This window comes from Nylanderia fulva, unplaced genomic scaffold, assembly GCF_048542155.1.
Source record: "Nylanderia fulva isolate GAGA-0341 unplaced genomic scaffold, ASM4854215v1 Scaffold165, whole genome shotgun sequence".
Taxonomy (NCBI): Eukaryota; Metazoa; Arthropoda; class Insecta; order Hymenoptera; family Formicidae; genus Nylanderia; species Nylanderia fulva.
In genome coordinates, this window is record NW_028189890.1 from 217,718 (window position 1) to 233,214 (window position 15,497).

Sequence of the window (15,497 nt, forward strand, 5' to 3'; positions counted from 1 at the left end):
CATGAAATTTGCTAAGTCAGAAACTTGATTGTCCTCTATTCGCAGCATAGCAGTGTAAGTAGCGATATGCTTTCGAAGCATAGTACCTTGTAAACTGGTAGGTATTGATGCACCACAGTCATTAGCAAATTTTCGCATTATAGGACAAGTTCTAACATAACTTTTTCTTGGAGAATTTGCTCGAGGTACAGCAAAAACATATTTATTTTTTATGTTTACTCCAGCTGTGGAACGATATTTAAGTAAAATATCGATGTATGAAATTAAAAATGTATGGAGCAATACAGGGACGGTTCTTCCTCTCTTGCCTCGTATAATTAATCGAACGAATTGTTTGGCTTGCTTTTGAGATTCTTCTGAGATATTATCGAATATAGTATATCAGGATTGAAAACTTTGTCAACCGTCTCTTGATTTTCATAGTTTTCAATGGAGAGTCTCTCAATTTCATCGGCTCTTCGTCGATTAAACATCTGAACGAGAATAAGACTGCCTTGTGTTAATTGTTTCCATGCATTAAGATCAAATTTTTCCTGAAGAATTTCGATAGCTTCTTCACATAAATTTTTTGTATAGTTATATAATTTTTGGATGTCTGATTTTGATGGAAGAATAATTTGCTTTTCTCGGCGTTTATTTGCACGATCCTCTATAACCTTTTTATTAATTGTCACTGGATAATCTTCATCAAACAATACCATAAAATCATCAGCAGCTTTTTTCCATCCAAATTTTCTCGCTTAATACATTCAGCAGCTTGTATACGAGCACATTTTTTCAACATTGTTCCCAGAGTAGTTACGTTATAAGGCGTTTGAAAATTCTGTAACTCTGAATCATAATTTGCACATATTTTAACAGCCTTTATAACGTCATCGTAGTATCCAGGATGGAAAATGGATGCAAAATCAGATATTTTCTTGTTAATTCCTTTAATTATTAATTTAAAACGACCAAGAAGCCGTAGATAATTTCTAATCATATCATACTGATGAGGTAGTGTGTATGTGTTGCATAATTTATTCCCGAATAAAATCAGAAGTTCATCGTATTTAATTGATTTTGAAACATTGTCATCTTGAAACGATGGAACAATTTTTCTACGCATCACATCGTTAGCACAACTTTGTATATATCCCATTAATTGTCTTCCTTTGATGAGTTGATCTTTTCGACCTTTCTGGTGGGCTGGGTTACATTTTTTGTGATGCATCCTCAATGCTCTTTTAGAAAAAAATCCTTTGCAATGATTGCAACATACGTAGTCTTCAGCGGTATTTTTAAATTTTGGTTGAGAACGTCGACAAGCTATAAGTATTCTTGTATTCAAATTAGCATCAGTATTATGGAGGTAATTCCCATATTTTCGAATTTTTTCAATAATTTTGCGTCGCTCTGGATTGCCTTTTGGAAAGTAAATAAATTTATGAACATCTGCTATATTTTTATGCTTCAGTGTTAAGTGTCGAGCAAACTTTGTTTGAAGTTTTTTACAATATGGGCAAAAATATCGTTTGAGTGAATAACCTGCATTCTCGTTTTTTGAAGCCGGTACATAAACATCACGAATATCAACTGGAGGTGCATCATTATTTATGGAAAGATTCAAATTATCACTTACATTTGAATTTGTTCCATTTTTTTGTAGTGATACTACTATTCGGTATATAATCTGAATTCTTATTTCTATTATCAGTCGTTGTGTCATTAATTTCTTTCAAAGTAGTTTCCTCAATAATACTAGATTCAACGTTCGTTTGTAATGGTGAATTTACAGTGTGAGTATTAGATTCTTGTTCATGTTCGATTATTTCAAAATTTTCGACAACTTGTTCTTCAGCGCTATATGAAATATTCTTTTTGGAACTATTCGATTCTACATCTGAAATTTCTAACCAATCATCTCCGACCAATTTCATAATTTCGGACACACCATTAGGTGTACCACTTTCAATAGATATATTAAAATTAGTTGATGAAGTTTGATGAATCGCAGATAAACGCTCGTTCATTTGATTCTCTATTGGTGATAATGTTTTCAAAATGGGCGTAGAACAACCAATGCCTTTTATGAAGTTTGAAATTCGAGTTTGATCAAATGACGGCAATAATCTCGATTCATCTTCTGTGTCATTTACATTATTAACATCGTCCATCTTCTTTTGCAAAGCTTTATAAGAATCTAATAATTAATAACTACATTTTAGTATCAAGCAAGTATGAATAAAACATTTGGAATAGAAAAAATAAGTAAATATAATCAAAATTTTTATACAGCATTGTTTGAAGACAGTTGGCCTCAAACTGTACTCTTTACCAAATAAGTTATTTTATAGGATAGATTTAGGTATCATTAAAATTAAATTACCATCAGTGTTTAATAAATAGCCTTCATATGACGCTCCCTTTGTTTTAACGAGACAAGTTTTTTCTTGAACAATTTTAACTTTAAAAACCTTCCACGGTGTTACGGTCTACCGAAAATTCACAAAGTTAACGCGCCTTTACGTATAATTGTTTCGTCACTTGGGAGCCCGGTTTACAGTATAGCGCGTTTTTTACATGATATATTGGAACGATCAGTTACGAAACCTACCTCACATATTAAAGACGGTTGGTCGTTCGCGAATAAAATCAAGAATTTGAGTATTGAGGATAGTGAAATGTTAATTTCTCTTGACGTCACATCTTTATTCACAAACATTCCTAAGGAATTAGTTTTAAAAGCTATTGAAAAACGTTGGAGGGATATTTCATGTAACACAAATTTTAGTTTGGCACAATTTTTATATGGAATCGACGCTATATTAGAATCTACTAGTTTTCGTTTCAACGATCAATTTTATGAACAGATACATGATACGCCAATGGGATCTCCCTTTTCACCTATTTTAGCAGACTTAGTTATGGCTGATCTTGAGACAGAATGTTTAAGCTCTTTACAATTTGACATTTCAGTTTATTATAGGTACGTTGATGATATTTTTGCAGTAGTACCACGCAATAAAATTAATAACATTTTGACTACGTTTAATAATTACCATCACCGTTTGCAATTTACGCATGAAACAGAGATAAATAACAAGATTAACTTTCTGGATACATTAGTTTTTAGAAACAATGGTAAACTATTGACTAGTTGGTACCAGAAACCCACCTTCTCTGGTAGATATTTAAACTACCATTCTAACCATCCGTTTAAATACAAAGTTAACACCATTAATAACTTAGTCGATCACGCTATTTTGTTATTGGATAAACGGTTTCATAATGAGAACTTACAGATGGTTAAAAAAATCTTGTCGAATAATTGTTTCCCTAGGACGGTCATTGAGCGATATGTGTATAAAAGAACATGTTTTTTAGGAAATTCTCATAACGTAGTTGACAAAAATAATGTATTTGATATTTCGTCTTGTATTTTAATGCCGTTTGTTAAGAACCTAAGTGAGGCTATTGAGAGATCTATTAAGAAAACAGGCTTAAGTGTTATTTATACGATTCCAAAAAAACTAGATATTGTTATTAAACCCCGAAAAGACAAATTACCTAAAGCCGATATGACCGAGATAGTTTATAAAGTTGACTGCAACGACTGTGACGCCACATACATTGGACAAACTAAAAGACACCTTAATACTCGGATTAAAGAACACATGAATAATATAAAAATGCATGTCAGCAACCAGAATGTTATAAGCAAACATAGAAATGATTTTTCGCATGACTTTAAATGGACAAACTTAAATATTTTACATCGAGAAACAAACACTAGGAAAAGAGAGATTGCTGAAATGTTTTTTATAAAAAAATTTAACAACACGATCAACTTACAGAAAGACATAGAGAATTTGAATCCGATTTATGATAGAATAATCAAAGCTGTTTAACTTAGTTCGCCTTTACCATCCATACTGAACGTTTTACTTGACACAGTATTTATTTTGAAATGTGTAAAATGAAAAAACTTAATTATATATTGTACTAAAGATTTTGTAAGGTACGTTTTAATTTGTTATTACAATCTTGGTTTACGCTTTGCTTTCTTAAAAATCGAAATTCTTGTATGTACATTTATTGTATTTTTTAATTTTTAATTTTAGACTTGATAAGGACCTAAACCTAAGGTCGAAACGTTGTCTTTTCTTGTAACATATATGACATCAAACTAATAATAAGAATCAATTTAAGCCAGTTGGGTCGTCTCACAGTTATTTTTAATTTTATTCATCACTGGCGATACAAGATACCTGCTATTAATTTTAATTTTCTTCGAAAGGGTTATAAGGTACTCTTGATTATCAAATTTTACTAACAAATACATGACTTCAAAAATACTTAATACGTATTATTAACTTTTTCAACTCAGATAATTAGAACCTGAGTCACACAGAATACCTAGCTAAGCAAGTATATAAAGAATACACAATTATTCAGAGAATAGAACAGTTATTACGGCGTTAGCAAAGGCACTTTTGGTCGTAGTGCATACTGGTACAAACGGGCAGTGATGCACGGGCAGTGAGCGAGACAAGCGCGCCGCTTACGCTGAGCTCGCTCTAATGAATGTTAAAAGAATTTGTTGCTCGCTTATATACGGTACTAAAATGTTCGTGGCGATGTCTAGTATCAAAATATAACAATATCCGATTTTGTTGCTCGCTGCGAGAAACAAACACATGTCCCGGTCAAGCGCGCCGCGCGCGTTAAGTACGCTCTGATAAATGTTAAAAGAATTTGTTGCTTGCCTATATTTGGCACTAAAATGTTCGTGGCAACGCCTAGTTTCGAAATAAATTAATATCCGATTTTGTTGCTTGCTGCAAAGTGTCGAAAAATAAACATATGTTCCGGTCGAGCGTCCCGCGCGCAATAAGTTTGCTCTAAAAAACGTTAAAAGAATTTGTTGCTCGCTTATATTCGGTACTAAAATGTTCGTGGCAACGCCTAGTTTCGAAATAAACCAATATCCGATTTTGTTGCTTGCTACAAAGTGTCGAAAAATAAACATATGTTCTGGTCGAGCGCCACGCGAGCAATAAGTACGCTCTAAAAAATGTTAAAACAATTTGTTGCTCGCTTATATTCGGTACTAAAATGTTCATGGCAACGCCTAGTTTTGAAATATTCCAATATCCGATTTTGTTGCTCGCTGCAAAAAAATTTGACATTGCCACGAACATTTTAGTACCGAATATAAGCGAGCAACAAATTCTTTTAACATTTATTAGAGCGAGCTTAGCGTACGCGGCGCGCTTGTTTCGCTCGGCCGGGACAAATAATTATTTATCGACGATTTGCATCGAAGGACAAAGTCGGGATTGTAGGAACTAATTAGCACATAAGTAGCACTAATTGTTTTGATAAGTTTTAATTCTTTCTTTTATTTATTTCTATATGGGGGGTCCAGCTTAATGGCAAGTTGCCCCCCCCCCCCATTTCGAACATTAATTATCCTTAAACGGCTTGAGCTACAAAATTCTAGATAGAGCAACTAATTAGCACATAAGTAGCACTACGTGTTTTGATAGGTTTCGATTTAAAAAAAAATTTTTTTTTTTGGTATGGAGGATCCAGCTTAATGGCAAATTGGCTCCCTTCCCCTATTTTTGACGTTAATTTCTCTTAAACGGTTAGAGCTACAAAATTCTACATAGAGCAACTAATTAGCACATAAATAGCACTAAATGTTTTGATAGGTTTCGTTTTAAAAAAAAATTTTTTTTGGAATGTGGGTTCCAGCTTAATGGCAAGCTGGCCCTCCCTATTTTGAAAGTAATTTGCTGCCAAACGGTTTGAGCAACAGTCCATGCAATGTCCATATACACAATTCATTGATTAGCAACATCTGCACACTCGCGTGTGTATGGATCTATTAAAATTTAATCTGCGTGCACTCGACATTTTTCTATATTTTTTTACGGCACAGTATATATTTAAAATATATATTATTAAAATTATACTTACAAAGATATACAAATATAAAATATTATTATTATAAGAAATAAATTGATGTTTTAATATAACAATTTCAAGATAATATCACATTCAAGATAATCATTCACAGATAAAATAATATTCACTCAATATTCACTTCAACTTATTTTACGTAATATTGACAAACGATAAAATATTATAGTAAAATAAATAAAAAAATGAAACCAAAAAATTAAAAACTATTTTATGATGCTTGGATCAGAAATCATAAGTCCTTTATATGAATTGAACCTTTACAATATACATTATATTATAGTTACCGTGATCTTATGTTAAAGAAATCTTCTAAATGTGTATATTATTTGTTACATGTGTACCTATGTAAGTATATATACATATGTATGTTAATTATACACTATTGTATTTGCACATATAATATGCGTGTATATATGTGTGAATGCATAAATATGTGTACACTTATATATGTGTAAATCGTTGAAATCGATAAATCAAATTTGTAAAAATTTCTTGATATATGATGCATCCATATATGATAGAATATATAATATTATACTACAATAAACATTGTGTAGTTATTGTATTATAATGTATTATATGTGTGTAATAATACGTGTCTAGTTTTATAGTACTGAAGCCATCCTGAAGGGTGGGAGAGGCGAAATTCATTATTTTAACACATACACCTTTCAACGCGAAACGAGGTCTCACATGGATTTACAACTTTTTACGCATGGAAAGTCGAAACTCATGTGAAATAATTCAAAATTTGTTTGTTAATAACTTTTTAATAAACAACGAGCAACAATTAAAATCTTTTGAATGTTATTCAGAGTAATGACCTTGACCATGTTGTCAAGTTCAAGCTAATCGGAGGTGCATTATTGTTAATAAAAAACCACTCCTCAATGTTTAAAGTCGACCAGACTGGCAATAATTTATTATAAATAATTATTTGAAATACAACAACAACGTTTCGGCTGTCATTGCAGCCCTTTTCAAGTACATCAAATTTAAAACAGTAAATCAACTTCTATGCAAACTACCGACAATGTTAACGCTTGTTTTGATGAACAATGTAAGACTGAAATGTATTTCAAATAATTATTTATAATAAATTATTGCCAATCTGGTCGACTTTAAACATTGAGGAGTGGTTTTTTATTAATTATTACTGGCAACCTTAAGGATTATTATTTATTATTGTTAATATTTACCTTATTTTAATAATTGATGAGTTATAAGATATTAAAAACCTTGTTTATTAATTGCTCAGGTACGTACTTCAAAAAATAATATTTAAATAAGATTAAGATTATTAGCTATAATTGTCGTGAAAGAATGACAATAAGTATACATATGCAGAATGTCCTAAAGATTTTGACATAACGCTCGAGTATAGATAGAAAGATTTAGCTGATTCGAAAAATCCTGTACCATTTTGCAATTTTCGTAATAATTAATAAGAAATTAATGACTAAAAATCGCTGAATAAGTGCGTATCCACCCGGCCACCGAATGCAAACATGAGGATACGACTGTCCATGATATAAATTGTAAATATACCGGGTGTACATTCTCATGGATACACTGTCGTCCAACATAATAGTTGTTTCTCTTTAATCAATCAAAAATTTGCCTCAAAGAAAAGGAGCCTCTTTATTGGTTTTGCGTTACTTTGAAGACAAAATTTGATTAGTTGTTCTATTAGAGTTTGCCGCCATTATGCGCAATGCTACACTTGATATATTTACATCATGCGACTGCCCAACGGTTGTTAGGTGCACAAGGAGTTGTTTTTTACAAGCGACGCTTGGCGTTGTACCTACGCTTTAATTGTCTGCTTGTAGATCCGCACTTCTTATAAGTTAGCGGAACAAGTGAAAGTGAGCAAAATCAATTCTATTTAATATTATTATTTGTTGCTCATTTGTTGCTAAAAAGTTGCTAAAGAAAAAAATTTGTTGCTGTGTAATTTAAAAAAAAAAACGATGTTGCTAAAGGAAGGTTAAGTTAACGGAACTATATATGTACACCACTGGAACTATACATAAAAATAACGTAAAAATTTGTTGCTAATTTGTTGCTTTCGAAATAATCAAGTTTCGAATTTGTTGCTTGCTAAATAAGTATAAACAATAGCGCGAGACCTCTCAGTGTGACACCAGGTACAAGAATAAAGAACCAGAGAAAAATTTGTTGCTCGTCTAAAGAAAGATGTTACGAAAAGACTTGTTTTTACCCCCCTCGGAAAAAGCAAATGAAACATTATTTCTTATAGTTTTTGATGCGGGGAATTTGATGGTATTAGTTAAAATTGCGTGACATGATAAACACATAGAAAATTGAGTTTAAAGGTCGGAAAAATGCGTAGCGTCGCAATCATTCGCGAGACAGGATGCTACGCTCCATGTATCCATAGTACGTACCGTGATACATCATGTTTTAGCATGAAAAGTATAAAGTATTTTTTTTAAATGCCATAAGAATCGGCGGGCGCTACGACAGTCAATCGAGTCGTTGGCATCGTTGTTTACTTGTCAGAAGATACAGATATAGGCACGGCGCGACGCGGCGGTCCAGGGGAACCTGACGCGCGGACATGTTCGTGCAAGCTCACAAATTTTTCATTGAGTCTGATATTTTTGCTGTTAAAATTCATCTAAATTTTCATTAAATATCTTAAAAATTCTATGTTATCCTATACACATGATGTTTTATACTACGTATAACATTGTTCGTGAATAGTGTGCTTTAAGCTCAACAGAAATGCCCTGTATTATCTCGCGATTTTTACAACAATCAATGAGAAATAATTTCACAAATATCTACGAATTTGCGTCTGTCGGCGCGACGAGTGTAAGCGCGAGGAATATACTAATCTCATGCGCGAATATACTTACTACGCGCCCAACAATAATGATTAAAGTACAATATTTAATTTGCAAAGAACTTCCAATTGATAAGTTTTAATTTGGGTATCGTGCAATGGACGATCACTTGTAGTCAATTCTGTAAACACTGTGTACTTTGGGATGCTTCAAGGAAGGCATAGTTTGGAGACTGTCCTCAAATCATACAATCAGTATAGCTGAAATGCTCTCAAACTAAACGTTTTAACCCAAAACTTTTTACGCTTAATATCTGTTTTCAAAATTAGCGTTTCTCACAATGCCTTTCGAGCACATTATACACAGTCTTAGTACTTACCTCTACCATTTTGCAATTTTCGCAATAGTTAACGAGATATTAGTTACTAAAAATCACCGAATAAACTCGGTCCACCGCCGAATGCTAGCGCGCGGCAAGGTACGACCGCCTAAAAGTCACCGTTACCAGGCGCGCGTAGAGTTTTTTATTATACGTTGCTAGCCGATCGTATCTTGCCACGCGCTTGTATTTGGTAGTGGGCTGGATTTATTATAGTAAACAACTCTACGCGCGCCTGGTAACGGTGACATTTGGGCGATCGTACCTCGCTGCGCGCTAGCATTCGGCGGTGGACCGAATTTATTCGGTGATTTTTAGTAATTAATATCTCGTTAACTATTGCGAAAATTGCAAAACTTTTCGATTCAGTTTCACCCGCTCTACCTGCTCACGAAATATAATGCGGTCGTTCCCGGACACTCTGTATATGTACCATTTTGTATATACATACATACTTTGAATAGTAATTCGAGAACATTTACGGGAAAAGATTTTGCTTCCTAAATCAGTAATAATACTAAAATTAGTTATTACTAATCACATAATCAATTTCTACTTTTAAGTAAAAAAACTTTTAATTCTATTATAACTTTATTATATAAATGAATGATAACCAACGTATAGTTTGAGACATGCTTAGATGGTACCACTATGCAGTCAGGACCATATAAATTTTAGTTCCCAAAGTATGCGTAAGATATAGGAATAAAAATGTCCCCAAAGTATGCGATGTACCTCTAATTTTTTTGAGACCAGTCTCCAAAGCATCGAAATGTTCTCAAAATATACGCACGCTCGAAAAAATGTTTCCAATAAGTGCTTTGTGCATATATATATACAAGTGTAATAAATATTTCTTTATATATATAAATATATATGTTTTATATACAAATTTGACATGATTATATATGCACCCTTATTTTTTATATATAAATTTACATAATTATGTATAAAAATGGACATATTTTATGAGTGAGTGAACGAGTAACTGGCTGTTGCCATAAAACAATATGATTGATTGCATTGATCACTAATTGATAGAATACTAAGCATAAAGGATCAAGAAGGAGAGAGAGAGAGAGAGCTCTCTTTTTTTACTTTTCAGAAAATACCCAAACAGCACAAGATATCCTCAGGATGATCCTGAATATATCCTAAATATCCTCGGATATATGTGGGATATATTTAGGATATATACAAATCCAAACACCTGAGGATGTTTTTTGGATCTCTTAAGGATGTTCTGCGTGGCTATATATGAAACATTTTAAGGATCTTCTTTTGTGTTTTTTATTTTTTTCAGAAATAAAAGAAATAGCAAATAAGAAATCTTAACAATTAATTGTTGATCGCCAGTGATAAATTTTAACAAATAATAAGATGCAATTTAATTTGACCAAAAACTGGTTATTCATTTATTTTCAATAATTATATTGAAAATATATAATTGTACACACTATAGTGTGTACTTATTTTCAATAAATGAATAGCCAGTTTTTGGTCAAATTAAATTGCATCTTATTATTTAGCAAATAAGAGCCTTAAAATGCATTTATAGCAAGAATCTTAAGAATGTCAATAGAAACCTTTTCGTAATCTTTGGAACGTCCACCATGCATTCTAAATTAATTCAAAATACGTAATTGAGGTATGATATATATGCTATTTGAAGGATTAATTTAGGTTATATCTAAGAGCACAAATGTTTGAAAGACGTTCAGAGGACATCCACAGGATGTTAAACATCTTCTAGACGTCCTATGGACATCTTTTGCACATGTAAGTCATTAAGGGATCCAGCATACTTTTGCAAAATTATTTTAAGACAAATTAAAAAATTTTATATAAATTTTGTTGAAAAATATTGACACGTTAATTGGCTTACCGTGCCGCTTTTTAGCGAACGATATTAAAGTCGATCACATATATTATGTAGGAATCTAGATGAGTACGCATGCGCGTATGCGCACCATTCCGTGCGCAATTTCAGAAAGTGCCTGATGTGTGTCTGTTTAAATTTCCCGCCTTGAAAGAAGAAGAAAAAGAAGAAAAAGCTTTCTCGCCGGCTTCTTCGCATCCACTTTGTCTTTGTGTGTGATTTGAATATAGTGTTTACATCATTTCCAAGATACCAAAAAAATACCAAGAAAAATCGAAGGGTAAAATTATTATACCATTTTATACGTACTTTTTACGTAAAAATAACTTTTAAGGTTATGCAACGCGGTAATAATAAAAAGACCTTTGATATGAATTCTTCGACACAACGTAAAATTCGCAAATTAGAGAGTAATATGATTAGTAAGGCTTTAAATGATGGACCATTAATATATAATAATGTATCTAATGTGCCACCTAACGTATCAACGTTTGAAATAATTACAAATGATTTGCATGCATCAATAACTTTTAGTCAAGATAAGATAGATGCAGATTTATCAAATGAAATTAATGATTTTGATCAATCAAGTCCTCCTTTAAGTAGTGAAGAAAAAAATAATGAAGTTTTATTTGAGCAACAAGAGTTTTTGAGTAATGAAGAAATTGATGATGACAATGATAATGAAAAAATTGATTTTAAAACATTTTTAGCTAGTTGGGCAGTTGAAGAAAATATTTCACAAGCATCTTTACGTACTCTTATAAAAGGCATAAAACAGTATATTCGTAATAAATGTCATTGTGATATACCGTCTGATTTTAGGGCACTTTTGCATACTCCCAGAAGTGTTAATATTAGAAATTGTACTGATGGGGAATATTGCCATTTTAGTTTATTAAAGTCAGTAAAAAAATTTGTATCTGTCTCAGGAAATGTTACTAATATAAAAATAAATATAAATATAGATGGATTGCCATTATCAAATTCATCGCATCAACAACTATGGCCAATTTTAGGTTCTATAGGGCAATCAAAGCAAGTTTTTATTATCGGAGCATACTATAGTACACAGAAACCTTCTAATTCAGATGATTTTTTAAGAGAATTTATAGACGAAACACAATTATTGTGTCGTAATGGAATCATTATTAATAATAAACACGTTCATTGCAATATAGATTCTATAATATGTGATACTCCTGCAAAAGCATTCATATTACAAGTTAAAGGACATACTGGTTATTCTAGCTGCACCAAATGTAAAACTAAAGGCACTTTTCGCATTAATAAAGTTTGCTTCCCTCAAATAGATGCTCCATTGAGAACAGATTTAGAATTTAAAACAAAGATAAAAATTTTCATATTGGGACATCAATTATTGAAAATATTCTAAATCTTGATCTTGTAAATAATATACCCTTAGATTATATGCATTTAGCTTGTTTAGGAGTAACACGGCGATTACTATATTTATGGTTATTTGGCAATAATAAACAATTTTGTTTAGAAAGTAGAAAATGTAAAAACATATCATCAAATTTAGAAACTATATTAAAAATACATATCCCATGTGAGTTTGCACGAAAACCTCGATCATTGACTTTCATAAAACTTTGGAAAGCTACAGAATATCGAGAATTCCTTTTGTACACAGGACCTGTAGCTCTGAAAAATATTCTTTGTAGTGACATATATGATCATTTCATAACATTACATGTGTAGCTATTAGAATATTATGTTCCACAGAAGTACATGATTTATTGGATTATTGTCAAAAGCTATTAGAACATTTTGTTACATCATTTGCATTAATTTATGGAAGTCATAATATCTCTTTTAATGTACATGGTCTAATTCATCTTATACAAGATGTAAAGAAATTTGGCTCATTAGACAATTTTAGTTCGTTTAAATATAAAAATTTTTTACAAACATTAAAAAAATTATTACGAAAGCATGACAAACCATTACAACAAATTTGCCGGAGATATATTGAATATGAAAACAACAAAATAGAAGAGAATCTTACAACAAAAGAAATTGAAAATTTTACAATAGATTTGAAATCCATGCATTCATCTGGGCCATTAATACATGCTTGCTGTAATCCACAGTACAAAATAATTAGAAAAGCAAATATGATTTTACGTACTGATGTAATAGCTGATAATTGTTGTTCATTGGTTGATGGAACTATTATAGTAATAAAAAATATAGTACACAATAAAGATCTCAATACAAATGTAATTATAGGTCAGAAATTTTTACACAAGCAAGATTTTTATAACACTCCATGTCCTTCTTCATTATTAAAAATATTTAGTGTGCACGGTTTAAGTGAATTAGAAATGTGGCCAATAGAAAATATTTATATTAAATATGTTAAATTACCGTTATCAGAAAATAAATATGTAGTATTTCCAATGTTGCATTCATAAATAGAATTAAAAAAATATGTATAATAGTAATTTTTTTTAACTTTTAATTTTTTTAGTTTCTATGTTGGTTCTATATTGGTTCAATGAATTAATTTTATTCCAATTCGTTTTTTTTAATTCAGTAGGATTTTTGCTAGAATTCTATATTAGTTCAATGAATTAATTTTATTCCAATTCGTTTTTTTTAATTTAGCAGGATTTTTGCTAGAAATATTATGTCATTTGCATATGTCAAAAGACCAAATCTTTTATCTTTTTATTACCACACTTTCTCTGCTTGTTCTCTTTTCAATTTTTGTTCTAGAAATTTTCCATATACAGTTTGAATAGTATTGAGTTCAGAAAGGATCTTTCATGTATTTTCGTTAATTTAGTTACAATGGATGACCAATATGCTATAGTAGAATTTAACGATGGGCTGCAAATGATACTTTCTTCTTGGTTAACTAAAGACAAGAAACAGGCATATTGGCCTACTTTTACATCAACTAAACGATTTTCCAAAGCTGTACAAAAATGTATACCCAAAATAGACTCTTGGCCGCTGTATGAAGTTAAGAGAATTTTAGCAACTGTAAGTAAGTAATAAATACATAAAAAAATAACATTAATGTAGAGTCATTTGCGTTTTTATTTTATTATTTATTTGATAATCTTTAATACAAAATAATAGAATAAATATATATAGAATGCTATAAGCTGTAGATAAAAAATGTTAAAAAAATTATTTATATATTTTTAGGAAATAAAATTTTATTTTTAATTAAAAATTTTTTTGTTTCAGAATTTGTTTTTTTATCAAATAATTTTTATTGTTTTATTTTTCAGATAAATACGAAACAGGAATGATTAAACTAAAAAAACAGAATTTATATCAGATATAAATTCTGAAAGTGACGATAAAGCATAAAAAAAAATAGAAAATATAGAGCAAAAACCGTTTTTAGTAGCGAAGAAATAAGTTCAAATGAAGAAGAAAATATTGTCAAAGTACCATCTTATCCAAAAGTGCCATCTTCAAAAGTACAAAAGAAAAATAATAATATGGAATCAAATAAAAATCCAGTAAATAAAATATTTAAAAGTTTATACAAAAATTTTTTTATATTGTAAAGTAATATAGAAAATTATAATATGTATATTGCAATATATTATAGATTATATATATATTGTTATGTCCGTGTCCCGCCCAGTTTGACGAATTCGCCTGACGATGGTTAAATAAATTTATAAGAATAATAAGTTTAATAGAACTGAGATAGTTAAATAATCAAAGGTAATTGAATGTGACTCACGTTTAAGTCGTGATTTACGTGTTAAAGAGTTAGAGACGAGATGAAAGGTTAATCTATACGAGAATGCCCTTTACCTGTTAATTAATTAAGCGTTGTGTCAATTATAATTATAATTAAACGATACTGAAAGAGAATTGGTAATAATGTGGAATAGGAAAAGGAGTCTTAGTACATGTATTAATATCTGTATCAAGAATATTAATATTTGTACTTTCAAGCATCAAAGATTTAAGTCTTAAATATTGAAGTAATAATTCTTAGTAATTATCAAGACCTCTGTCATTCGGTTTGGTAAAGTATTCGCAACTATTGGAAAATGCAAGGTAATAAAAGCGTAAAAGCGATAGAGAGATAGGTGTTCATCCGGCTAGGCCGGGTTCTCTGGTCCTTGTCTTAATAGGCTAATGCGACGTTCACTTTACTAAACGTGCACCTCAGAGATGACTTGCGAATGTACCTTATGACAGGGTATATTTCTATTGGTTATAAATAGGGTCGAGTGGTGTACACTTGTCAAATGAATCGAATATCAATATGCAAAATCACTGTCAGTTGGTGTGGTAAAGTATTCGCAACTATTGGAAAATGCAAGGTAATAAAAGCGTAAAAGCGATAGAGAGATAGGTGTTCATCCGGCTAGGCCGGGTTCTCTGGTCCTTGTCTTAATAGGCTAATGCGACGTTCACTTTACTAAACGTGCACCTCAGAGATGACTTC

General features: G+C 31.1%; 1 protein-coding gene across 1 annotated transcript; it reads left to right on the plus strand.

The window, feature by feature from the left end:
* Positions 1–11,381: 11,381 nt before the first annotated feature.
* LOC146723846 (uncharacterized) lies at positions 11,382–13,485 on the plus strand. Its single transcript, XM_085481000.1, is given in 3 exon segments — positions 11,382–12,387; positions 12,390–12,763; positions 12,766–13,485. Coding segments are annotated over 3 exon segments (2,100 nt in total).
* The last annotated feature ends 2,012 nt before the right edge of the window (positions 13,486–15,497 follow it).